This window comes from Microchirus variegatus, assembly GCF_963457635.1.
Source record: "Microchirus variegatus genome assembly, chromosome: 13".
In the NCBI taxonomy this organism is placed as follows: domain Eukaryota; kingdom Metazoa; phylum Chordata; class Actinopteri; order Pleuronectiformes; family Soleidae; genus Microchirus; species Microchirus variegatus.
In genome coordinates, this window is record NC_139814.1 from 16632903 (window position 1) to 16660662 (window position 27760).

The 27760-nt window shown below is 44.0% G+C and overlaps 1 protein-coding gene across 1 annotated transcript; it reads right to left on the reverse strand.

The window, feature by feature from the left end:
- On the reverse strand, nucleotides 1-27317 carry LOC310935598 (inactive phospholipase C-like protein 2; the record flags this gene model as incomplete). The annotated part of the gene is made up of 13 exons (XM_083899531.1): nucleotides 1-222; nucleotides 362-471; nucleotides 6954-7029; nucleotides 9792-9995; nucleotides 10664-10950; nucleotides 11701-11950; nucleotides 12227-13444; nucleotides 13519-13975; nucleotides 14456-14616; nucleotides 14813-14962; nucleotides 15116-15217; nucleotides 27015-27169; nucleotides 27212-27317. 13 exons carry the CDS (start codon nucleotides 27315-27317, stop codon nucleotides 46-48), a joined length of 3453 nt encoding a protein of 1150 aa, XP_083755657.1. The 3' UTR covers nucleotides 1-45.
- Nucleotides 27318-27760: the final 443 nt, after the last annotated feature.

The window sequence follows — 27760 nt, forward strand, 5'->3', positions numbered from 1 at the left end:
CCAATCTGAGGAGAGTGAGACGTGAGGTCATTTCCACACTCTCCTCTAGTTTCCTCGAGCACTTGTGGCGGCTTTGTCGTCCTGGCCTCTCCGCGTTTGGGATCGCACGCGCGTCACTCCAGAGTTGTCCTTGCTGAGGTTTCCAGTCAGAGCCGCGTCGTGGACCTGCTTCATGTTCTCCTGGACCTCGGCCTGTGCGTGCTTTAGAAGGTCGGCCTGGCCCTGGGTTTGAAAAAGGGGAGGTCACAGGGACAAAGGGTAGAAGACAAAGAAGGTTGATGAGCAAGCGGCTTCAGGCCAAAACACGTGAACGGCGTACACTTATGGCTATTTGGGCTTTTTATGTTTTGTTTTTGCTGACCTTAAGGATGGTGATGTTCCAGCTGAAGCTTTCCAGCGCTCGACTGACTTTGCGACCTTTCAGCCCTTCCTTCACTGCCAGGCTCTGCAGATTCTCATGAAACTCCATTGCTAGAGTCAAACACACACACACACACACACAACCACACAGCAGATCAGAGCTGAATCCTGCTAACATAGAGGAATACGCTGAAATGATGATTGTATAGTTAATGTTACTTAAAAGCAGTGCGATAAAAATTGTCAAATCTCACACCTATAGTGTATAAAAAGTCCTTCCCTTATTTATGGAAGTTATTAAAACAAAAAGTTGCCCATTTTGGAAATAAATAAAACATAGCTGCAGCCTAACGCCTTTAAAAGGCAGTTTATGTAACATTAAAAACCTGTTTTTTATTCCCTTGATCTACTAAATAAGAGGGTTTCCATTTGAAAAAGGTAGACATTATGTATTCCACTATTTTTATAAGCTACAAGGAGCCATTGTGGAGGAGCTAGAGAACCTCATGTGGCTCCAGATCCCTGAACTACCACCATCTTACATGACATCATAAACTGTCCAAATATTAAATCACTCAAAATGACATCATTATTATTATTATTTTTGGACTTTAGGTTGCAACACACAGGCTCAAGCATTAGGTCGCATCAAATATCGATTTAGTGATACATCGTCGTCCTTCCTCGTACAATACGATAATAGTTACGTTAGTGCAAATGCTGATATTTTAATGATTTAATTTTTTCTCTATGTTGTGAATAAGTAGAGAAATCCTGCACTTTTAACTGTGTTTTCTTCAGTTAGACCGATATCGTGATGTATGATTGTCTTTGCAATATATTGATTATCACAGAATCGTCGTATCGTGACGTTATCGGTTTCGTAGCCAACAAACACACGGAAGCTTGTCCTGGTGTCTCCAGTTTTTCAAGCGTCCATGAACTATTAATAACTTGTGAGACACACAAGAGGAAACATGTTCTGGAAAAGGCCAGAGAGGGAGAGAGAGATTAAACAAACAGCGTTCCCTGGAGATCGAGTACAAATCAAGCGGCAACTGGTCGTCGTGACGTCAGCCAGAAGAGTCTGAACTCCCGGTTGCAATTTTACCGGCTTTTGCAAACAAAGTTCACAGACGTCAGGCTCCTATTGTCAATCACAGCCGTGTCCGCGCCTTCTTTATGTTCTTCATCGCCTATTTCGCTCTGAATGGGATCATAATTTACAAAGTTGGCATCGTGTTCTATTAAAGAAACCTGGATGGAGAACATGTTTTACAGAATAAATGACACATTTCTCCTTTCAATAACACAGAGTTCTTTTTGCAAAATAATGTGGCAATTAGATTTATTCTTACTTCCTGGTTAGCTTCACTGGCAAAGTGGAAGACTATGTCCTTACTTTTATAGTCTATGTTACAAATATAACCTAATTCAACAAGAAATAATAGTTCAAATTGGTGTAAAAAAACTTTTTGTGTTTTTGTGAGTTATTTTTCCTTTGTCAGTCCTTATACGAGTGAATTCTGTATTCATGCATGATAACGCTCTGAATGCATTAATGTAGCGTCTCTGCTCTGTATTATTTAGCAGACCAGTTACTAACTAGTAGCATTGATCACACAGAGACGACGAAACACACAAAAGCGTGATGGACGACAAATTATCCATCATCAAAGTCAGGCCGCTGGCGATGTTGCAGTGTGTGCCATGAATTGAGTTGTGTGTCTACACTTCCTCTGGCCGCTCCAGGGCGACTGTCCCGCTGTTACCATGGTAACCCGGAAGTGGGCTAACACAGGGGGCACACATCACTTTCAGCCATCGATGAGAACCCAGGGATTAAAAACAAGGCGAGTTGCGCGCACGGACCTCGTGAAAAAACGAACGCGGGAAGAGAAAGTCAACAGAAGAAGGGATGCGATTTTATCATTTACCCAGTTTGTCATGTGACGCCGTCTGTGAAACATGGACACACACACCTGCACACACACACGTGTGTTGTTACCATTCCACACCTACAGAAGTTGCCTGCATAATAACCTTTACCATGCGGTTGCTAAGCAACTCAAAGCCTACGTGCCAATGTAGCGTGTGTGTGTGTGTGTGTGTGTGTGTGTGTGTGTGTGTGTGTGTGTGTGTGTGTGTGTGTGTGTGTGTGTGTGTGTGTGTGTGTGTGTGTGTGTGTGTGTGTGTGTGTGTGTGTGTGTGTGTGTGTGTTTCCCGAAGCGAAGCCAATGGAGACCACATTATTTCCAGGCCAACACTGAGACTGTGTCCACACACACACACACACTTATTAAAACTCTGACCACCAGGAGGTCAATTTAACCTCCTCAGCAGATCAGGATGTAGCAGGACGTGCATCACCGCTCCTCTTTCTCGACTCTGTGAGCATCTCATGAGATATAAACTCCACGCTGTTCAGTTCAAGGCCTCTGCCTGCCTCACGCACAATGTCAGCTGACATCGACTTAAGTTCTCCCCGCGAGGATAAGTGATATAGACAGCCGTTTATACTCCACCCCCCTGCAGCTCACATCAGCCAGTCCAACCACGGGAAAAATCCTATAGCTTTTCTTACTCTTTCAAAAGTCAAAGCCAAGGAAAATGAGCCCGCTTCTCGCTTGATTTATATAACGTCATTAAACTTTCTCTGTCTGAGCAGTGGACAGCAGTGTGATTGGTAGGTAATGACTGTGAATTTACAGGGTGTAGGTCAAATTCTTCACAAAGGGCCTTTTCTTTTTTGCAGCCGGTGGATTACCGCTTCTGTTTTTATAGAAGTTCCTACACATTTTTCCATTTCAAAATTCCATACTTTTCCAGACTCAAATTTCCAGACCTCTCGAAGGGTTTTTCAGTCAATATTAAACACCTGAATACCAGTTGTTAGATGCTTATTATGTAAATAAAATAAAATCCTTCACTCATTTTTCATGAAGCCAGCATCAACTGATGACACTGTCGCGGCTGACAATAGGTGGCTGGCTCTACGATGTATGGAAGATAATAAATAAATGAGAATCGCAGTCAGTAACAGTAACCATGGTAACTCGACACCATTCTACAGCCAGCTTGATTAGTCTCATATCATCTACAGGTTAGGCTATGTTGCGTTAGTAACTAGTTTTCATTTGTATATATTAATATATTTCATTTTAGAAAGTGAGATAATAGTCTGGAAACAACACTAACATTTTTCCATACTTTTCTCCCCCTTTCCCATACTTATCCAGACCTGGAAATGACTCAAATTAAATTCCATACTTTTCCATGCTGCGTAGGAACCGGGCAACTGGGTAAGTAAAGAAAGATGTAAATGAAAATAGCCATAAAGTGGCCAGGAAAAGCTGCAAAAGTGCACTATTCTAATCCAAATCTAGGATTATCAGATGAAGGAATACGACTTAGAAAAGTTAAATGTGGATAACCACGAGTGTAGCTTGTCTTGTTCACTGACTGTCGCCTCTCCACATGCTGATGCATGCTGGATCTCAGTGGCTCCAGCAGTGTCTCGGAATTGACTCAGAATTCCTTAAGGGGAGGCAACTACGGCTTTAATTTTGGGTACAAAAATCTAAAAAAGGAAAAACCAGAACCAGTCCTTTTACACACACACTGGTACTGAAGTGTTTTCCCCCTTCTCTCGTCTCTTTCCCTCGTGTTCTTATCTCGCTCTCAGCGTCGCCTCAAGCCGTCCATCTCTGCCGTTCATTCATCTTCCCACGGCATTTCTGTATCGTCGCTCTGCTCTCATGTCGCTTCCAGACATCCATCTCTTGCCACCAGCCTCCCCATGACTCACTCCAACCTGTTTATGCCCCCCCCCCCTCTCCCCCCCGTCCTCTCTCTGCCTTGGAATCACCTGATCGCCATCTTTACACTGCACACAGGAAGAGTTATGATCATGAGACGAGGGCCCCCCCGGGGGGCTCTGCAGCGGCATTTTATCATCAGACGAATGCACTGCGAGCCGAGGCGACTCTCTGAAAAACCTCACTGTGTTTACTAATAAAGCAACATGTGACCACATGTAAGATGAAAGATCCGTGATATAACGCGGCGTCTCAGCAGCCGCCGGCTCTCGTCTGCAGCACTCGGCCGCTTCGACAGATGGCCGGGTCATAGATTATTTGGTCAGCTGTGGCCCCTGAGTAAGTTCAGTGAGGACAATATGTGACGTCCTGGATGCATTTGTCCACAGTGGACAACTATAATCTCTATCTCACACTTCTAATTAACGTCAGCTTCCCCTTAAATCCCCCCTTCACTTCCTCTTTATATGTCACACTTCTCTGAGAAGCCGTTTCTGCACATTTCGACATATAAATATGCCTCAAATGTTCCTTTTAAAGAATCTGTAACTGCATCTGCAGCTTTTTAAAAGTGTTCCACAGTGGGTCACATGGCGTGGCGTGACTACCATTGTTGCCTCGCAGGGAGAAGGTCACCAGTTCAGATCCCTAAGGCCTTTCTGTGGGAGGTTTGCATGTTCTACGCATGTGAGTGTGGGGTTTTCTCCATAAACATTAAACCTATTTGGTTTATTTTAAGTGTTTACACCAATTTTAAAGTAAAAAAAAGTACACACATTAAATTTGATCTGTATCAACACTGGCATCGTCTCAGTCTCCACTTTCAACAGTCTCTATTTTGTGCACACCCTCGTTTTAGCTTCTCCTCTGGTTGAGGCGTTTCGGTTTGGTTTAAATTCAGCATTTCTGACACTCGCAGTTCGCGTGCTCTGTGCTGGCATCCTGTGTGATGAAGTGCTACGAGCTGTGTTTTCGGTGGTGGGTGTGTAACGAAACCAAACCACCAAAACCAAAACATAAACAGAGTTTGCAACCCACAAATGAGCATTACTTTGTGCACATATGGCCTGCACCACAGTTATCATCCGTATTATAAATTTCTTACACATAACACCTTCAATAGCCAGCACCCAGACAGCATAAACGACATAAAAGGTCATTAATGTTTGCACCAAGACACTGCTGTCAATCGTGCTGGAGACTCGATGTGACAGCGTGTGTTTGTGAGGTCGTTTATTGCCACGGCGATGACAGCCTGAGTCGCTAATGTCTGACGGCCCGTGGGGCCAAGCTGAAGTAAACAAAACCCCTGCCAAAGATCACACGAATTATATCAGCAGGTCAGATGCGTCGTCCTGTGCTTAAGAGACTGAGCAGTGAAATCCCCCAAAATACAAAACACTCTCGTCTTATACGGCGTGACAGGAGAGTGAAAATCATTCTAAGGGAAGGAAAGTAGAAGTGTTGTTGTTGAGAGCCTGTGTAGGAGTTGTCACAGGGACTAGAAATATGGGCACTCACACATCAGAACACATGCTCTTACATAGCAGCTTCTGTAAAGCACACACACATAGATTTGCTCCACTGGCTTCCACTCATTTGGACAGCCTCAACAAAGCATTATCCCCTAACCTTAACCATAATCATTTATCCCTAACCTTAACCTACTCACTACTAAACTCAGAAAAGGAGTTCTGCCTCTTAAGGACCAGGTGTTGGTCTCTATAGGTGCTTTCAGACAGGCACGGAACTGGTTCTGGCTGTGGTGCCGTTCTCGAGCCTCAGAACATCGGTGCTTTCTGGTGAACCATCCCATGTTTACACCAGTTTAAGAGGAACCAAAGTGGGGAGGACGTTAATCCACGTTACACAGGTGGAAGTAAACACAAAACTGGAAAAATCTCACTTCCTTGACTTCAGAATATGACACACCCACTGGTGATCTCACGGTTTGAAGGGAAGAACCAGGTATTTCTTGGCTCCCTCAAGAACCAACTTTTCCAGGTTCTGATCCTGTTATTATTTAGGTCTGAATGCGCAGGCTGGTTCGACTGGGTTCGGAAACAGGAACCGGCAATTCAGAATGGATATACCGGAAAAAGATGCGTGTGATGTCATGTTTATTAGCCGTGGCACCGGAGTCCAGGCACTGTTTACCAGTTAGCTCTGTTAGCTGCTTTAGCTCCCTTAGCGCCTACAGTCGCCCTGTGTGTTAGCTCCTTTAGCGCTGGTTAGCGCGCCTACAGTCGCCCTGCGTTAGCCCCTTTAGCGCCGGTAAGCATATTTACAGTCGCCCTGCGTTAGCTCCTTTAGCGCCGGTTAGCATATTTACAGTCGCCCTGCGTTAGCTCCTTTAGCGCCGGTTAGCTAGCCTACAGTCGAACTGGAGCAGTCTATTAAACGAAACGTACTGCGTATGTGTGCCTCTGTTTTTAAAGTTTAGCGTTACCTTCGACACTCATTTTAACAATCGGGAGTCATGTAAACATGACGTCACGCGCGTCTTTTTCCCGTCAGTCGCCATGGAAACGTGTCATGCCTTAACATGCTTTAACATTGACGCCGTTAACGTATGAAAGTAGGAGTAGGTGTACACAGGAGTTGATCATCCTTTGTACACCTATATACTGAAGTACAAATCATTATGAATCAAATCGTTTTGAATCGAATATCGATTTTGAATCGAATTGTAGACCCAAAAATCGGAATTGAATTGAATCATGAGATAGTAAAAGACAAGGTTAGATCCTATCGATCCTATATCCACTTTCACACCTGTTGTCTGTATCTGCAGGATCCTGTTGTAGATTCCGTCAGAAAGCTCCACCACCGATCTGCTCGCCTGGACCATCTGCAGACAGGGAAGCATCATCCATTAGCATGAAATACGCACAGCTGTGGCTCACAACGACACTTTTTTTGAACGTATTTAACCGTCTTGTTGTTGTGCATAAATCTCCCCCCACTGGTGAGCACATTCACAGGATGTAGTCTGATTTTTATTGTCTGCTGTAAATGAGGCACTGTTCTCCACAGATAAAGCAGAGACCAGTGTAAATCTTGCAGGAGGTAAACATTTTCAGTTAAATTAAACACTGTCCCACCACACTGGTGGTTGTTAAAATTATGGAAATAGCCGATGGAGTGCGCACTGTAGGCAGAGTCAGCCGTAAATTGCACAGTAAGATACGCAAACTTATGCAAATACACATGTATGTGAGGGCACTTACAGAGACTTATGTGGCAGTACCCACACACACACACACACACACACACACACACACTACACACTCACTCACTGGTTTCCATGACTTCAGAGGACATTACATTATGAGGACTTGATTTTTGTCCTCAAAAGGAAGACAAGTCCCCATAATTTGAGTGTGTAAACAGATTTAGGTCCCCACAACATAAGTAATACCACACAGGCACACGTTTGAGCTAACCTAATCTAAACCCAATTCTAACTCTAGACCTAAAACCAGGTCTTAACCAGGACCAGCCAAAATGTCCTCACTCTGTATGATTTATGCGATTGTTGGTCCTCACACACACACACACACACACGCACACACACACACACACACACACACACACACACACACACACACACACACACACACACACACACACACACTGCTTCCCATTTCAATTTCCCATGCCTGTTGTTAGCCTCTGCCTCCAGGCATCAGGATTAAGGTGTGGAGTCCGCTAAGCTGAAAGACATTCAAATCAATGCTAATAGTATTCAGCACCAGGACGAGGCTTAAAAACCGAAGTGGTTGCACACGTGCACACTGTGACAGCAGCATATCTCGCTGACCGTTAGTCAGATCGCCCTAAGACTTTGGATATGGGTTGAGCATGGCCCGATGGTGTGCATCCTTGATTTTCAAATGTTTTGGAAGAATTTTCGCTGATTTATCACGCTACACCAGGCAGGCAGCGGCTCATCAGCAGCAGCTGCGCTGTCTGGAGCGGGGAGGTGGGAGTGAAGAGCCGTTTTCACACGGTTCACCGCAGAACATGGTGTTATACTGAAACGACGATGTCGGTGTCCAGTCACCAATGCGCGAGCACATATTTATTTAGCATTAGCATGCTACGACTTGGCGGCTAACTTGGCGAACCTGTTTCCAAAGGTTAGCTAGAGAGGCTACGGTTAGCATTAGCATAGGGCTAACATGATACAAACACTGTGCAACCTCATTAGGCACAAACGCAAATGTTTTCATTTTTCGATTAGCATTAGCGTAGCTAGCTGTTGTGACTGTCAGCCACGCCAGTGCATTACCATAACTGAAAAATCTTCTTCAGCTCCTACTATAGGAATACATACTTCCTACGGGCACTGCACTAGTATAATCTAACATTAAATTATGAAGACACTGTGCACTTTGAACAAATACATAATATTTGAAAAGGCACTGCAGGAGCCGGACAAAAACAGAGGTTGACCACAGAGACACTCTTGAACGCAGCTGAACAGAAAACACTAACAATGGTCAACAATGGGGCTGAGAGAGGGAAAGAGGAGGAGGAGAGGTAGACGACAGCATGAATGACTGAGGAGACGATTGTGAGACGTGAAAAAGTGACAGAAAACTAAATCCTCTGACTGCTTTATTGACTTCACCAACACACCTATTCTCTCGCCCTTGCTCTCACTTTGTGTTTGTTTACATGCAGGGAGTTTTTCCTGGAGGGGGATTCATTTTTAGATATCGTTACATAAATTAAATTAACATTTTTGCTTTCTCCTGCCTAGGTCAGTGGACGTCTGCAGTTCATTTGGCTGGAAACACAGGCAGCGGATTGAGGCCAAGGTGAGGATGTGTTTATGAGCCGTGTTACAGCCTAAACAAGCGGGAATGTTGTCCGCCACATAACAATGAGAGCGTCTATCGTGTTTGAGAAGATTATTGTTTAAAAAGAAGGAAGCTTTTATCTCGAAGGTGGGTTTTCATTGTTAGGTCAAGTACACAGGAGATGGGAGGTGGCCGACTGATTTATGATCTCTTTTGCCTTTTGTTTGCGCCTTCCTTCCTTTTTGATTTCCTAGTTAAGTAGTTGCGTACACTCCTTTACAAACACACACAAAAGAAGCATACAGTTTATACACTACCGTTCTAAAGTTTGAGGTTACTTAGAAATGTCCTCATTTTTGAAGGAAAAGCACTTTTTTTCAATGAATATAACATTAAATGAAGCAGAAATACACTCTATACATTGTTAATGCGGTTAACAACTATTCTAGCTGCAAACGTCTGTTTTTTTTTTATGGAATATGTGGATTGATGTACATAGGTGTATAGAGGCCCATTTCCAGCAACCATCTCTCCAGTGTTCTAATGGTACATTGTGTTTGCTAATCGCGTTGAAACCCTTGAAAACCCATGTGCAATTATGTTAGCACAGCTGAAAACAGTTTTGCTGGTTCTAAAAATCACTATTTCTAATCTTGTCAATGTCTTGACTAAATTTTCTATTCATTTTGCAACTCTTTTGATGAATAAAAGTGTGACTTTTAATGGAAAACACACAAAAAAAAGTGTATAGGTGACCCCAAACTTTTGAACGGTAGTGTATGTGTTGAGTGTGTTCCCTCCTCACCATTTCATAGGTGGCGACGACGCGGCGGAGGACGTCAGGCAGCGGCCCCTGGGGCTCCAGGGTGGGGTACTGCTCGCCTAGGTCAAACAATAGCAACGGCGTCCCGTCTGGTCCTGACACTCTGGAGCTCAGAGCCAGGACGCACTGCATGAGGTTAGCCACTGCTGACACTCCACACAGCTCCCTAAACACTGCTACAGAGTTCTGGTTATAAGAATGGGGGGGAAAAGAAGGACATATTTAAATCCAAACATGAACACAACTTTTCCCCTTTTCTTCCACTCTCTGGTTCCGCGGTCCTGATGGAAAAACAGTCGAGAGAGATGCTGAATAACAGCCAAACCCATTTTCTCTCCTCCTCTGTTTTAGCCTTCAATTCTCTCCCCGCTGTTTCTCTCACACACACATAAACACACACCTAATCAAAAGCTTAGTGCGGTGGAGCTATTTGTCTTTTCTTTCAGCCGCTGATTTGTTCTCCTGCAGCTGTGCTGCCGCAGTAGTTTGGACTGAAATGAGAGAAGTCCAGAGACGTGGATGCCAGCAGTCTCACCGCACTGTGTGAGTGAACAGTCATTATAATTACTACTTTATTTCCTCCGGGTGTGACAGAAGCACCCACACACACCAAATTTCCTTGTGACAGGTGAGGTTACAGTAGTCATGTCACGACAGTGGAGAGATATTCTACCCCGGTCATCTCTAATCCCATCATTTGTAAATTACTGGCAAGCAAAATGACATTGTATCTGTATTATTCTGCTGTAATTGAAATTGTAAATTCAAAAATAATCCACTGTAACAACCCCCAAGGCCAGAGATATTCAGTATCATATAAGTCATCTTTATTCTCCTTCTGATTGCATCCTCACCTGCATGTTTTCCCTCAGATCGGTGGCTTCCTTCAGCAGCGGAGCGACTGTCTTGAAAACGTCGTCCACCGCCCGAACGCCCAGGTCCCTCAGAGCTGTGTAGTTCCTGCCCTTGCGGGCTTTCCGCACAGACAGGCCGCGTTTGTGAGGCTTTCCTCCTCCTCGGCGATTGGTGAGGGCCACGTGGACGAACAGCTTGGAGTGAGGAAGTTCCTCTCCTGTCAGAGACTGCAGCGGGACGTGTCGGTAGCCGGGCTGAAGACACTCCAACGAGATGGTGTACTGACCTGTGAAGGTAGGAAAAAAATCACACAAAAATGAATTAGGTCAAATCCAGTCATTTGTGCTGTGCTAACATCATAGCACAAGGGTTTTCTAATCATCCGATAGCCTTCTAATGCGATTAGCAAACACAATGTACCATTAGAACACTGGAGAGATGGTTGCTGGAAATGGGCCTCTATACACATATGTACATATTCCATTAAAACCCAGACGTTTGCAGCTAGAATAGTAATTTACCACATTAACAATGTAGTGTATTTATTATTTATTTAATGTTATATTCATTGAAAAAAAAAAAAAAATTCTAAGTGACGCCAAACTTTTGAACTGTCGTGTACATTGACAACTTTTTTAGATACATTCAGATTCATACTGTGTACACTTTAGAGCTTAAACAATTAATCGATTAATCGTTTGAAGCTTTTTTCATGATTAAAACAAGGTTTCTGATTGTTTTGGCTTTTTAAATGTGAATATTCTCTTCGTTTCTTTGTAATCGTTGAAACGGAATCATTTTGCTTTGTGGACAAAACAAGACATTCGAGAACATTGTCATTTCCAGGTTTGACAACAAACACACTTTATGGATCAAACGATTAATCAGCAGCTCTAGTACACTTGACATCTATACGGATCTGCAATGGAGCTGTGGAGCTTCAGGGGCCCCAGTGGGGGTTGGGGAACCTCTTTTCTAATCAAATCCTGTGCACTCTTTCACATGTATATCAACTTCTTTGATCTCACACGCTCACCTATAAAATCATCCCCTATGAAGTCATCGTCCAGCACCACAAAGCGAACCATCGCGAGCTCGGGCAGATTGATCTGGAACTCGAAGCTCTCGTCAAAGATAGGGTTGTCTCCGTTGTGCATCACCGTCCGGGTGCGGCGCTCGGTGCAGTCTGCTGGGATGCCGTGGATCTCCACGTACACGTACGGGTCCACCACGTCCCCTTTGGCCCCAGAGCCCCTCGGCTTGGGCAGGTTCTGACCACTGATCACCTGAGAGGTTAGAACGTAACGTTGGCTCGTTAATAACGATGAATTGTTGGCTTTTAGAACGTGAACGACTGCTCCAGCTTTGGCCTTTACCTTGTTGTATTATAACAGAGTGAAAATCTGGATCTAGACCTTTGTGGTACGAGTCTGTTACTATCTGCAGTCTAATACTAATACCGTTTCTTAGCCACTTGTTTTCATGTTATCATCACCCAAGAAAGTAAAGGCCTGAAAGCTAGAAATCTCACACACTTATCAATCTTAACATCACTTCACCACCTTCACGTGAAGCAGCTGTGGAGACACACCAGGCACCGTGTCCCTCGTGTCAGCGCTGAAATAAGACACCTCCTGCCGCATGATGGCCGGCCGCAGAACGTAACCGCAGTTCCCGTTCTGCCGGAACCAAGCGGTGTTCAGGTCCATCATCAGACCTGCCGTCTGGAAATTCATGGACACAATTTGGCACCCGCACTTCCACAGGTCTTGAGGGTTCATGTTGCTCGAGTCAATTCGCATGGGGTTGGGGTAAACCCGTGACAGGAAATGCTTGTTGTGGTTGACAAAGTGACCGGGGCTGTCGCCAGCGAGACGCACGGCCAGAGACTCGTGGAAGGAACACATCTCCCAAGGTTTTTGGGTTTTTGTTGATGTTGGGAAATCAACAAAGCTCACAGAGTGACAAAGAGTTACTAAGTCGGACATCTCCTTTAATAGTTGGAAGCGTTTGGAGGGCGGATAAGGAGGATTACAGTGAGCTGTGGAATGGACGATTTTCTGCAATGTGTCCTTCTCACTTCCTGCAAGAGCAGCCAATCCACTGTTAGCCGTCTTCAACCGTTGACACATCTCTGCGCCTTCATCCTCCTCACTCACCTCCCCATCCTCGCCATCAGAACCTGGACCCGACTTTTTACCCTTCAGTAAAATTTTATGCCTTAAGGCATGTGGCGATGGCAGGTAGGAGTCCCCTTCATTAGGGGGATTTGTGTATAACCTCTCCCCGAGTACACCCGTGAGATACTGCCACATTTTCTTCTGCTGTCCAGATGAACAGTGGTTCTCAATACATATGATTAAAGGATAGTCTGATGCCACAAATGCAAACTTTCCAATGGCCTCCAACACGCAACTTAGCGTCAGTGGCGGGGAAAGGGTGTGACCCGTGCACACCACTGGCTCCTCATCTGGGCCGTCCCAAACGTCCACTTCCACACATCGACAGCCCATCTTTAGGGCCCGGATGTAGCCGGAGATGTCCGAGGGGCCTTTGAACTGGTCCTCGATGAGGTAGGTGTTGTGGGAGGAGTTGATGAAGTAGTGGGACAAAGGCTGGGACATGTCCTGACACACGACGTCATGCTCCCTGTCAAAGAGGCGGCACTCCGCTGACGTAAGGTAGCTGGTGAAGCCGTCCAGAGACAGGTATCCCTGCTGCCGACCCTCCTCTGACGGCTCATGGGACTGGATGAGCTTCAGACTCGTCCCCTCGCTCACCTGGAAGACACAGTGAGAGACTGAGTAATGAAGACTTGTTAAATCTGTCTCATTTTCTGCGTGTGGTTACTCACCTGCGTCATGCCCTGCTCAGCTTCAAGGAACCGCATCAGGTCTTTGGCATCCAGGAACTCCTTGTTGCTTGAGAACTGCACCAAAAGAAAGTAGATCTCCGGACGTGTGCCAAAGTCATGAAAGACCTCGATGAACTCCTGCTTGGTGACTCGCTCTTTTCTTCCCGGAAGTCTTTTGGTTTCCACGTGATCTTTGAGTCCAGCCCCGTTATCCAGCGCGAGCCGAACCCTTTGTAGCTCTTTGAACCTGTGCTCCACTTTGCTGCCGCTCACCCCGGGGTTCACGCGCTGGATCAACTTGATGGCCGAGTGCAGGCGAATCCCTTCCTCGACATCGTCATCCTGTCTGTCCAAATCAGCGGCAGAGGAAAACAGCTGCTCTAACCAGCCGAGTCTTAGACTGTCCTGACTGCTGGAGAGCATGTCCAGGGCATGTTTCCCATATTGCATCAGATACCTGGAGGCAGATGTGATGAATAATAAAAACACAGTTAATGCGAAAAGACAGCGTTACAAACATTTCCATTTTCACCAGAGGTCTTTACAGGACATTCACAGTCAGTAAGGCACCATAAGTGCATCAGAGACAACTTAACTTTTAAGTGCATGGTCTTTCGTGATAAAAAGGAGATCTTATGGGGCTATAAAGAGAAATCAGTCCACCGAGAACTTACAGTTCACCATAATACAATCTATACTAGATAAAAAGAAAAGACCCAAGATATATTACTGTACTGACACGAGACGACAAACCAGATTCGCTCTATGAGCCTCCAATGCATAGTTGCTCCTTTGTTCAACCACTAAACATTTGCTACTAACTGCTCACCTACTTTTAAGGAGAAGAATATTTACATTTAAAGAATTGTGAATTGTGTGGCTGGTCGATTGCGAAAATGACATTTGCGTGTAGAGCTTCGTTTTTCGTGTGTCGCACCTCAGTCCGGTCACCCAAATGTTGGCCACTTCAGCAGAGTTGGCCACCAGGTCCAAGTTTTCGTACAGATCTCCGTAGATGATGGAGAACGCACAGTCCTCTGAAATCTGCTCATAAACCCCGCTGGTACGGAAGGTTTCCGTGTTACGGCCTGTGCGGACCTACAGTTTTTGGACGGCAAAATAATGAATGGAGGATCAGGCCGTGGAGGATTAGATAGAAAGATACCAACATCAAACTCCATTTATGAATTAATTTCCATTAATTTCCCCCTTTACATTCGACAGAATAGAATTTTAAAAAATGACAAAGTTTAAAAGTGTGATATGTAGGAGTAAAGTGAATGTATGCACTGACCTCTCTTATGGAGGAAAGACAGATCCTGGCTTTGTCTGACTCCTTCTTGGACGGCTCCCAGCACAGAGCCTGCAGACCTGCGTCCAGCATGTAATAACGCTGGTAAACACGTGATCCTGGACGGATTTTCTTCAGCTCGCTTCCCTCCACCTGGAAGCAAGATATAAGGGATCATCGCGTCAGTCCACTTCACTACCTTCAGACGTCCCAGAACCCCCTGAACGTGTAACGATTCTCATCACGTGGCACATTAAAGCTTATATACATGTCACATTAAAAGGGTCACAGTGTATCTGACCCCACCATGGAGTGAATGCAGTCGGCGGCGCTGCTGATCTTCTTCTCTGACAGGCTGCTGCTGAAGGACACCGTCTTCTTCCTCTCCCGACCGGCACGTGACCCATCCTGATGAGGAGGATAATGAGACGTGTATAAAAAAAGAAGAAGAAGAAGAAGAGGGGAAAGATGAAAGAGACAGGGAGACACAGTGATCCCTCTGGAAAAGAGTCTTTTTTTTTCAGAATGGATCTCGCAGGATTAAAAGGCGTATCAGCTTACATAACCATACATAAACACAGATTATTTGTTCTACCACTTGGAGCCTACCCCCCCCCCCCCCCCCCCCAATCTGTTATTGTTTTCATGATGACAGACTAAAAGCCTCTGCGTGCCCTTTCCCTTCAACATCATACCATCCATCATACCTGTCTAGAAGCATTCTCATTCTGCCCCTTCACAACAACACAGACGCGGCCAACTTATCTGAACTCGCCCATCTGATTTATTGACCAATCAGATGTCACCCCAGTGGAGAAACGCATGCTAATAGATAAGAGCATATATACGTGGGCAGTGTTATTCAATTATGGATGTATAAGAGTCCCGGTGAAATCAAATCAAGGCCTTCATTGAAGCTTATCTAAAGCAGAGTATAACATCGCTACAGCCGATTCAATCTCAAAGCAAAGAGACTGAAGATGCATACAACATACTAATGGCTCACTCACATTCTGTATATATATATATATATCTATATATATACTGTATGTATACAGGAAGAACAAGGCCTCCCTTTTTGTTTATTCTTGTGCAACAAGATTACTAAATTAATCGTCAACTATTTTGATAATCGATTCATCGGTTTGAAGCTTTTTTCATGTTTAAAACACAATTTCTTATTGTTTTAGCGTCTTAAATGTGAATAGTTTCTTTGCTCCACATAACAAAGAAATCAATCAAAGTGAATCATTTTGGTTTGTAGACATAAACAAGTCATTTCCAGGTTTGACAAACTTTTTTTTTTTTTACATTTTCTGACATTTTATTGACCCAACGATAACTCGAGAAAATAATCAACTCATTAATCGATTACGAAAATAATCCTAAATTGCAGCTCTAGTAATTGCCATTAATTGTGTATTCAGAGCCCAGGGAACATGTTTTTGTATGTGTTTATGTGACGAGATTTAAAGGTGCCATATGTAAGAATGTGGCCAAAACCGGTTACTACATTCAAATTCAAAATACAGAGGTCTTTTAGGTTTCGTTTCTGACGTAACTGGCAACCCGTGGTTGCTCGGCAGCTGAGAATCTAATGACTGCAATGATTGGTAGATGGTGGTAGGTGGCGCCACATGCCAAAACATGATTTCAAAACATAAACATGATTTGCAGTCTGCAAAACATTATTTTTAATGCAAATATTTGGGCTGTATTGTTGTTGTTGGTGAGTTCAGTTTGTTATATGAACATTATTCCTGAGTCTCTGTGACATATTTGAAGGATTTTATGGCCAGTTGCTTTAGATTCATTACATAATGCACCTTTAACTACAATAATATATACAACTGTTGGCAGTGAAAAAAAAACATTCATTTCACACTTCACAGATTAGTCTGCCCTTGAAAAACTAGTCAACCTTGAGTCTTTCATGGAACTCCCTATAGACAGACCTATTGATGTCTGAAGAAAGACAACAAGTAAAAGAGCGAATGGATTATTGGCTCCCCAAGGCTTATAGATATGTGTAGGGAGTGAAGGCTGCATGTGGTCGACTCCCACAGAGGAGCAATTGATGTCACACGTGGTTGTATATATACAGTGCGTTAAATCATCTTCACTGTGTGCAAGTTTTACAAGAACAGCATGAATAACTGGATTCCTGCTGCTGAAACCGTTTTTTTTGTCGTAAAAACAAGCACGTGTTTGTCTTTCAGTGGATCAAATACGGTAGATTTATTTCACAAAAGAGAGAACGAATGAAGAAGGCGCAGGATGACCAGCATTTAAACGGCAAATATTCATCAGCGAGTCCTCATACTCCCCACTCATCAGCATAACTCTGATTTAATTCAAAGTGTTCATATAATGAACTCAAACGCACTTGGATCTTTTATGAGAGAGGAGGAGGCTGCAGAGATGACAGAAATCCAAGGGATATGAAAGGCAGCAACTCTGAGGAAAATGACCTGAGCCGTGTCTGTGTTTCATCTCAAGAATATGAATGAACATGTGAAAGAGGAGGCATAATTTTGCACAGGATGAAAAGGTTTCTCTCGGAAGGATGGAGCGGCATCTTCAAGTCCTCTATTGCCTCATTAGGAAAAACAAGTGTTTCTTGTGCCGACAAGTTGTTGTTGTTGTTATTTGGGCTGGCATGGTGACGGAAGGAGGTGGAGCTCCAATAATACCCCCCCCAACGCCCTCAGGCATGATAGTGAATGGTGGGGGGTTGTCAACATAGGAAGAAGAAGACATATTAAGCTACAAGCTCCTTCATATCCTACCATTAAATATGCATGCATGAGAAATCTAGAGCCCTGAGAGTCAGTTTTAGACCCTTTTATTTCGGGTTGCAGCTATGTCTAAATAGAACTGATAACTGATGTTGTGCTGTAATTAAAAAAAAAACGTGTTACCTCTGAAGAGCGGCAGTAACACGTCTAAATTTAACACTCCGCAGCAGCGAGGGTGAAAATCTGTCCGTCTCACTCTTTTACCTCTTAAAGGTAAATGTTAAATGTCGCACAGCTGCTTATCCTGTGAAGGCGCCGCACCACAACTCATTGACGTAACTCGTGTATAGATGCGTTTGTTCAAAAGAACGACTGCGACACATTAGCATTCACACTTTCATTTTTTCTTCCTTTTCATGTGGTGCAGCTACAGCCAGTTTTAGATTTGTTTGTTTATAAGGATCCACATTATTTTTGCCCTTAGGCACAGTTAGTCTAGGCTGCACCTTAAAAACATACAGTGCCCAAAATAATAATAATCTATCTTTAAAGCAAGTCTCTGTCTGTGACAGCAGCATATCTCGCTGATTGTTAGTCAGATCGCCCTACGACTTTGGATATGGGTTGAGCATGGCCTGATGGTGTGCATCCTTGATTTTCAAATTTTTTGGAGGAATTTTAATTTTCACTGATTTATCATGCTGCACTTTCGCTGATTTATCACGCTACACCAGGCAGGCAGCGGCTCATCAGCAGCAGCTGCGCTGTCTGGAGCGGGGAGGTGGTACTGAAGAAGCCGTCCTCAACACAGAACATGGCGTTATACTGAAACGACGAAAGTGTCCATTCACCAATACGCGAGCATATATTTATTTAGCATTAGCATGCTACTACTTTGCGGCTAACTTGGCGAACCTGTTTCCAAAGGTAAGCTAGCGAGGAGACGATTAGCATTAGCGTAGGGCTAACATAATACAAACACTGTGCAACCTCATTAGGCACAAACACAAATGTTTTCATTTTCGATTAGCATTGGCGTAGCTAGATGTTGTGACTGTCAGCCACGCCAGTGTATTGTATCATGTTAGCCTTTACGTTCCTTATCATGCATCACCATAACTGAAAAATCTTCAGCTCACACTATAGGAATACATACTTCCTGTGGGCACTGCACTAGTAATAAAAATAACAGATGTTTAGTAAGTAAGTTTTGTGCTTATTTACTTCTTGAAGGAGACTTCATCTTTGATCTGCTTGATCAAAAGTGCTATATATTAGGCACATTGTTCCATATAACAGGCTGCAATGAATAACAACAGACTTTAATTTACATGGTCACGTGACAACAGACATCCCTGATTAATAGACAAGTATGTTTGTGTGAAGCTAAGGAAACCCCAGGGTTCAAGCACAATTATCTAAAGTGCGGGGGCCGTTCCCGTACGTTCACCTCCACCAACCTTCAGCATAAATTACTGATAACTGAGACGCAGACGGAGTTTAAAGTCACTCCAACTAAAACAACCATGACATCACTTCAGACTCTGACTCGAGCAGCTGAAGGACTGTGCTGTATACTGTAAAATCTCCATCACAGAGCTTTAGTTTTGTTTTTCTCACACGGAGCGAGATGAGTCTCCCAAACCGCCACTGTGCTTCAAAACAGGAAGCAGCCTGTCGGCCCGTCACAGTGAGCTTCCTGTGTTGAGTGAAGTGACAGTACTGACAAGAAAGAAAGACAGAAACAAAGAAAGAAAAGAAAGACATCAATGCAGATACTGTGCAGATCAGTGTTTCCCAAAACATTTCATACGGAGATCACAGTTCACAATATAAATCTTGATTTCAGACCATTTTTACTGCCTGTTCTCCAACAGCTAACTTTATTTTAAACAGGTAAAGCAGCCAATTAGAAAAAAACAAATATGTTTGATGAATGAAAGTCGTTTTTTAAGAACATATACACATTCATCTGAAGTAAAAGTCTAGGATTGACCCCATTAACTGGAAAAAAAACAATACATCAGTGACTTATCTGTGGATTCCAACCTATTATTACATAATATTTAAGATAAACAAAAGTACTTCCAGTGAACTGTGTGACAGGCATGATGACAGAGAACATTAAAGAAGTGTGAAACTCGAGAGGAGGAAATAGATAAGCAAGATAGTCCTTTCAAAAAAGAAAATAAATACAGACCATAGAGTCATATTTTCCCTCATGTTTTGCCTCTGCAATAATAATAATAATAATTCCTTGGTATTTGCCTGCAGGCTCCAGCCTTTATTATCCAGTCTGCATGCATTCATAGTTTGTTTGTTGAACATCTGTTTATACGAATGCAACGAACAGGTAGCACATTTGTATGCGTCACATTTGATGCTCTAATCACAACAGATAGAGGGAGTTGAGAACGTCGTCATTAGGCGAGAGAGAAATGAGAAAGAATAGAAGAATAGTCGCACGCATTTGGAGGGAGGAAGGCTGAGCTATATGTCGCCCATGGCCCTGCTGTGTGTTTGACAGCGGATGCTGGACGATTAATGACATATATAGTTTATTTCTAACAGTTTTTCACCCAGGAGCTCAGAACCACTTGACTGGTTGGAATTGGGGGTGCAGAAAGTGGAGGAGGTGATTTACTGGAAACTGTGGGTTGATATATGCTGGAAGAACAAGCAAGGCAGTGCACTATCAGGGTTGAGTGAAGAAAAGAAAAAAAAAAGTGCACAGCTGGTAGAAAACCTTCACAGTCTCCTGCTTTGAAGCCCTAATCTTTATATACACTACCAGTCAAAGGTTTGGACACACCTTTCCATTTACTTTAATGACGAAGTGTCCAATATATATATATATACACACGTGATTATGATAGCACCACTCATGTATTATTGCGCACTTATCACAAAGTGAGTCATGGTCACACACTGTGAGGGAGTTCAGCTGGGGTTTGCACATGTGCTGTACGACTGCTGCACGAACGCAGGACACCGGGGGTTAAATAGGGCAGAGGAAGCAAGCTGCTCGAGCCACAGAAATAATATTTAAGAGAAAACACGGCGGGTCTGACTGTAAAGCCCCTCCCCTTGTGGCGAGAAGAGCAGCAGATGCTCTTTTACGCTCGAAACCTTTGAAGTCCCCTCCATACGTAGACGATCGCGGGGCGGCAACGCGGAACGAAACACGTTAAAGTTTGACATGAAAAGGTCATCTTGTCACAGCGCTATAGCCGCAGTGTTTCTGCTGAGGGGAAACGTCACAGATGCATTTCCTGTAGATGGCGAAAAGGGCCACGAATACCAAGAACACGCTGCTTTGAGCACGAATGTGACAATTAATGTGGCGAGCGTGTTTCCCACACCCATCGCTGATGTCTGCACATGGGGCTAAAAACAACACAAGCACATACTCAGGAAAGGGCTCGGCAATGATTCAGGGACAATATGCAGAATGTAATTGTAATTGTACTGTATGTGTTGATATCTTAATATGCATAATAACACATAATCAAGTCGGAATCAGTCAGTGTCGGTCCAATACTGGTCACAATGTAAATAGAAATCAGCAAAAGCATTTTAGATGAGTCATGTTTGTTTCTTCTTTGTGAGAGAACAATATTTGTTACACAGTTGGAGAGAATTATGTCCTTGAAATGACTCGGCACAAATGTGTTGTTTACAGCTTCATACGTTCATAACTGGCCTAAAACAACCGTATTTGTAGATACTTTGTGATATCGGTATCGGACACAAAGAAAGTGGTATGGTGCCATCCCTATACCACGTAAATGTCATGAATGTTTATGCCTTAGTGCTTCTGTCTTCTGTCTATTAAGAAATGATTTAAAACCAAAATGAACTGCTTCAACTTTTACTCCCTTGAAAAATTATTAAATTAAAAACATGAAGGCAGCCGATGGACAAGTGGAAGGGAAGTGGGCTTGTAACTGGAGGGTCACTGGAGACAGGGCAAGAGCATGGCCCCTAACCCACCCCCATTGTTCAAGTGCTGCCTAGTGCTCCTGTGCCCGGTTTGTGTGTGTGATTAAGAATTTTGATCCCATTTAGAGAAAAATAGACAAAAAAGGACAACAGATTATGTGTGATTGACAGCTGGTATTAACCCTTCTGTGAGGATTTAGTATGCTTACGTCTCATTACCATAACTCCTAGACCGTTTGTGATATCTAAACATTTTTTTTTCTTTCTTTTTTTTAAAATATGGACTGGCAGCGATCTGTCCAGGTTGTGACCCCACCTTTCGCCCTCTGTCAGCTGAGATTGACCCTCATGTGGAGGATAAAGCGGTAGAAAGCGAATGGATACCGAAGAGGTAGCAGAAAGGTGCAGATAGCACTCACTCATTGGATATGTTTTTCACAATACGACAGCCTTAAAATCAAAATAATTATCTTGATAGTCATGAGAGGGTTAAACAAATAAGTCCTATATCAGTCCCGCAGGGGGAAAATCCGTTTCTGCATTCAACCCATCCTCTTCTAACCTTCCTAGAATTAGGAGCAGCAGGCAGCCACTGAGCAGCGCCCAGGGAGCAGGGCACCTTGCTCAAGGGTAGCCAAGCCCTTTTTTTTCACCCGTTTGGGACTTGAATAAGCAACCCTCCAGGTACAAGCCAAATTCCCTTTCCCTTTGGCCATGGGCTGCACAGTTCATCCAATAGAAAACTTCAACATGGCTCTGAAGGCTTCAGAAAAGGAGTTGTGCAGCATATGGCTGCATGTAAACGTGGTGCATATGTGTGTTTCCTGTCAGTGAGAGGGGTTTTTACACAACCCTGTGAGCTGCTCATGGCTGAGCTCACAAAGTGTCTCACTCTCTCTCTCTCTGGAGATGTTGATTCGAACTGCAGGAGATGCTCAGAGCTGCTCTGACTCGAGCAGTCCAACCATCGCCGGCTGTGTGCTGCACCCTCTGGCTAATGTTACTCCCACAGTCTGCACAACACACACACACACAAACACACACACCACACTGATGTCGAAAAATACATACACAAAAACGCACACGCTCAACTGTGTCATTCTGAAATGTATATATTTCCGCCACTGCTGCCAAGTAAGAGCTATAAACTATTACAACAGTTTTTGCCCTTATGTCAGGGTTGCCAGGTTTTTCCCCTGGGCTGCTTTTTCTTAAGCCATGGCTTTAATTATTTAGTTCATACAGGTTGAGCAGACATACTGTATTTGGCTATAAAACGGATAAATTAAAAACAATAAATCAGTGTTTTCAGTAAAAAAGAAATACATATTTAACACCCAAACACACACGTGTATACACATACAAGGCATAGCATATGGAAGAGGCTGATTTGTGAGTTCTGGTATTAAGCTGTTTTTTTTATTTTGACAGACCTGGCAACCCTGCATTATGTCTTTTCTCGCTGGTCTGAGCCAGGTCTGGTAGCTTGGCGTGTAGTCTTGAAGTACAAGGGATCATGGATTCTGACCTCCCCTATATGATTAAACACTAAGCGATAATGCATAGTATATTTTAAGTTGTTATAGAAGTCTTTGTGCTAATGTAGGATAAATGGCTGCTGGCTAACGCACTCAATTATGACTTACAATCTTGCCATTCAACAGTTACAGGCCGTAATTAGTTTTCTGAAACTCACTCTATATCTTATTTGTTGTAATCCAGGTCTCACAATACCGCAGTAAACACAACCTATCATTTCATTTGGACTGAACTGAGTGAGTGAAGGCTCACCTGTCGCTCAGTTATCAGCCAGAGCTTGTGTTTGTGTTTGTGTGTTTTGAGGGTGAAGCTCAGTTGCACTGTTGCCTACTACTATCTTCCAGACTCATTGTACTACTACCTGATTTTTGTTTGCGGATTTTTTTTTTTCCCAACGGACAACGTTATGATATCCAGACGTGAGAAACTGTAAGGTGTAATTTTCCCCAAGATAACAGACTCGTACTGTATATTCTTCACCTCTATGAGCCGAGATTAGAGCGCCTCTCTAAAGACCGAGTGGATTGCGTAATTATTGTGTTCTATCCTCTGTTATTCTTGTACTCTTGGCTAATGACACACACACATGTTTCTGTGACAAAAACGTGTCTAACATGTCTGTCTTAGCTTGACATGTGTAATGAGGTGGAAGTGTGTGTGTTTGTGTGTGTATTTGGGGGGGAGGTGTGGTTAAACTTGAAACAGATAAGGGACAGAGATCTTCATCAACCTCAAAAACTGATTGGGCACCTGATTCTTCAATGTTTTCCTCACACAAGAGTGAGATAATAAATCACGATGTAGGCCTACATACTGATTATATAACAATTAAAGTTACTCCCATAGCCTCAGCTAAATCCAACACGGACACTCACACACACACATGGCGGACACAAATCCCCTGACTCTAGTTAAAACTATGCTGGAATGTCATGCTTCCTGTTTATCTGCCTTACATACCAGCCGTACTCCTATTGTGAGGAATCCCCGGGATTAACGATACAGAGCGATACGATACAAACGGCGAAACGAACCGCTGTGAAGAAGACAGGTGGATCCAGAGCTGTTTGCCTTTAAAGGCCGAGCTCTGTCCTCCTAAAGCCTCGGGAGTTCCCGATTAGAAAACACAAGCACGTCCGTGATGAAAGCACAAACGCGTGTGTGCAGCGCTGCATGACCACTCTTGAACATTGTGAACATCAAAATGCGGCCAGTGAACACGCAGCAGTCCATGCCTGTGTCTGCTCCAGCGTATTTGCATGCGCAGTCGGTGTGCAGCGTCTTTTCTGTATTTTCTGTCCTGTGCTATGACTCTTTAGGGAGTGCTTTTAAATCACATAAGTCACTGTCAAATCTAATTGAGAAAAGACAGGCCGGTGTGTGAGTAGACTGAGTAAAGACCACATTATACTTCTACGACTGCGTAATGCGCTATCCGACTGCGTAACCACGGAGACCCCTCGAGCCTTCGTAGTTATCCGTCGTGGTGACGGATACGCACTGCAATTTCCCGCCCGATCAGTAGGGGTCGCTACGCAAGGTTGTTGTGCTTCTGGCTACAGTGAGCAATGGCGAGAGAGAAAGACTGTTGTTGTAGCTGAATAACATTGAAACAGTGGCCGTTTCTCACTTTTCTGTGTCCCGGAACGCAGTTTTAAGATCCTTTGAGGCGAGAAATTAGCCATTTATAGTCTAAACATGTGGTTTGTGTATTAAGATATGACGTATTTATAGTTTGGAAGCGACGTTGACGGCTTCTGTGGACGCTCGGTGCGCACAGTGGCCGGCACAGAGCAGCGTTATCTCGGTCTGTCCTGAGGACCAATCGCAGCGCTTGCCGTCTCTGTTGTCCCTTGACGGAGTGACGGACACTTTAAAAATATTTCGTGCAGCAGGAGAAGACTCAGAGGGGTCTCCGTAACAGACGTAGAGCACTTTACGCAGTATGCAGGAGTATAAATTGGGCTTAACTGGTTAAGGTTAGAGTACGGCTGGACAATAATTCAATATATACAGCAGTATAAATACTAATATACCAAAGGTCCAACATGTAGTGACTGGTTTCTTCAACTTTAACCCAGGAGTCAAATTTAATCTTGAAGTATCTGTCCTTTTCTTTCAATAATCATTGATATAGTCCAGCCCTTGATTAGAGCTAAGATCTTGTGGTGATTTTAAAGGTCCCGTGTTTAAACCTCGACTCACGCCCGCCTTTCAGTGACCTCCTCATACCAGAGACAATGACGTTTTTTACTTTACAACTGTAAAAACGTGACGGTGCAAGCCAAATTATTCTTATTATAAAGCAATAATACACACAAGGGCCTTTCTGCATGGAGTTTGCATGTCCTTCCTGTGTGTGTGTATGGGTTTTCTCCAGGTCCTCCCAGAGTCCAAACACATGCAGATTTAAAGATAAGGCAAATTGACTGCGGTGAGTGTGAGAGTGAATGTTTGTTTGTCTCTATTTGTGTCCCTGTGATGGCCTGGCTGACCTGTCCAGGGTGTGACCCCGCCTTTTGCCCTATGTCTGCTGGGGATTAGCACCAGTAACCCTCATGTGGAGGATAAAGCGACAAAGGGTGACTTCAACAAACATAACTACGGGGAATGTTTTTCAATTCCTGCCTTTAACTGCTCCCAGTGGTGCTGAGATTGTGGTAGTCAGTGCAGGGTTATGGCAGCGAAAGACCTGTGTTTACTTGCAGCCACGGAGAAAGCGACGAGTCATCACCAACTGCTCGTAGTTTAACAGCTACATTGCAACACGAACCGTTCAAGGAAATTAGCCAACTTCCTGTCATGCCATAGTGAAGCCAATCACACACACACACACACACACACACACACACACCCACACCCACACCCATACACACACACACACACACACACACACACACACGGATGAAGCCATGTTCAAAAAGACATGTCAGTGCAGGCAGCAGCACTGGAGACAAGCAGTGACTAGAGATCAATACAAGACCTCATATGTGTGTGTGTGTGTGTGTGTGTGCCTAAAGGGAGGCGCCGTGACACGGCAGAGTCTTGGGATGGATTATTGATTAGACTTAAGTGAGATAACACTGTTTTTTTTTTTGTTGGGTTAGATTGTGAAGAAGTGCAGGCAATAAGGGGATTGATTGTTTGGCGACATTACACTGGGAACTGTGTGGGGAAGAGTGTAATCAAAGGCAGCAGGTGGTTTTCCCTTATTACATCCTCCTCTGTGCTAATAACTGACACGCCTGCTGTAGTCTGGCTGGCACTAGAACAACATATATATATATATATATATATATATATATATAATGTCACTGTCATTTTGCATAATTAAGCTCAACAGCATCCTGTTATCACCCAAGGTAAGATGAGGTGGCACAGATGGAGAGGAAGCTGAAGTCCAGCTATTCAAGGGAAATGTGTGTGTGTGTGTGTGTGTGTGTGTGTGTGTGTGTGTGTGTGTGTGTGTGTGTGTGTGTGTGTGTTGTACTTGTTTTTTTTTTATATATATATTATTATTATTACCTCTTTAGGACCTTTTCCAGTATAAACACTGACCTTGTCAGGACCAGTGTTGAGTTCTCATGGGAACCAAAGCCTGGTTCTCTTGGAGCAAGACCTAATTTCAGAGTTACTGGTTAAGGTTAAAGTGGTAAGATAAGTTAAGGTTAGGGTTAGGGATTTGTGTCCTATTGGCTGCTCATGTGTGTGTGTGAGAGAGAGAGTTGAGACTTGAAAGTGATTTTATAGAGAGTCAATTTGATGTGTTCACTAACCATGGCATCATCTCCAGATTCCTGCAGAGGCTTGTATAGTACTCTTGTGTAACACCATGTCTTAACCATATTATTGTCAATAAAAAGTGAAGGGATTTTTTTCGCTTTTTAAGAGGTCTTCACTGGACTTTTAATTGGATTTTTTTTTCATTTAAGTCATTCCCTTTAAGACATTTATTCTTTCCCTGAAGGGAAAACAAATGAACCTACCTTGATCAGACTGCTGCGTCGAGGGATCGGTTTAGATGCTGAATCAGAACCTGTGCCCTCCCACATCGACAGCTCGCAGCTGGACTGCTTTTGGAGCCCCTTCACTGTGTCTGGCGCGCCGCAGTTTCCGTTTGACACCAGCTCTCCTCCTCCTCCTCCTCCTCCTCCTCCTCCTCCTCCTCCTCCTCCTCCTCCACGGTGCGTCTCCGCGCTCGCTTCTGCTGCTCCAGACGCGGCTTTCCAGCCAGCAGCAACCGGTGGAGGAGCGACGGCGCCGCTCTGGTTCTCTGCGAAGTCGGCCATGGTCAGTGGCGATTACATGGACTCTAACCTCCTTTAGTTCTACAGACAGCGGGCGACGCAGCTGCGACCGCTGCAACACAACAACACAGCTGCTGCACACGGAGACGGACGTGCCATCGAGAGAAGAGAGCGAGGAGAGACTGTGAGCTGCAAGAGCGGTGGAAACTTCTATCTCTCTCTCTCTCTCTCGCTCTGTTACCTCCTCCCCACACACACACACACACACTCGGAGGGTGGATGACAGGAGGTGACCGACACACCTCCCAGTCCTCCACCGCCAATACTTATCAGATCATCCCCGCGACAGCCAGACCTTACTGCGCAGGATTACTGGATCGAATCTTCTTTCTTTAACCTTTTCTCACAACTACCTTATTTATTGTTGACTAACTTTACCTTTATAAGATTTTAAATATTTCTATTTTCTTTTTGCTGCTTTGACA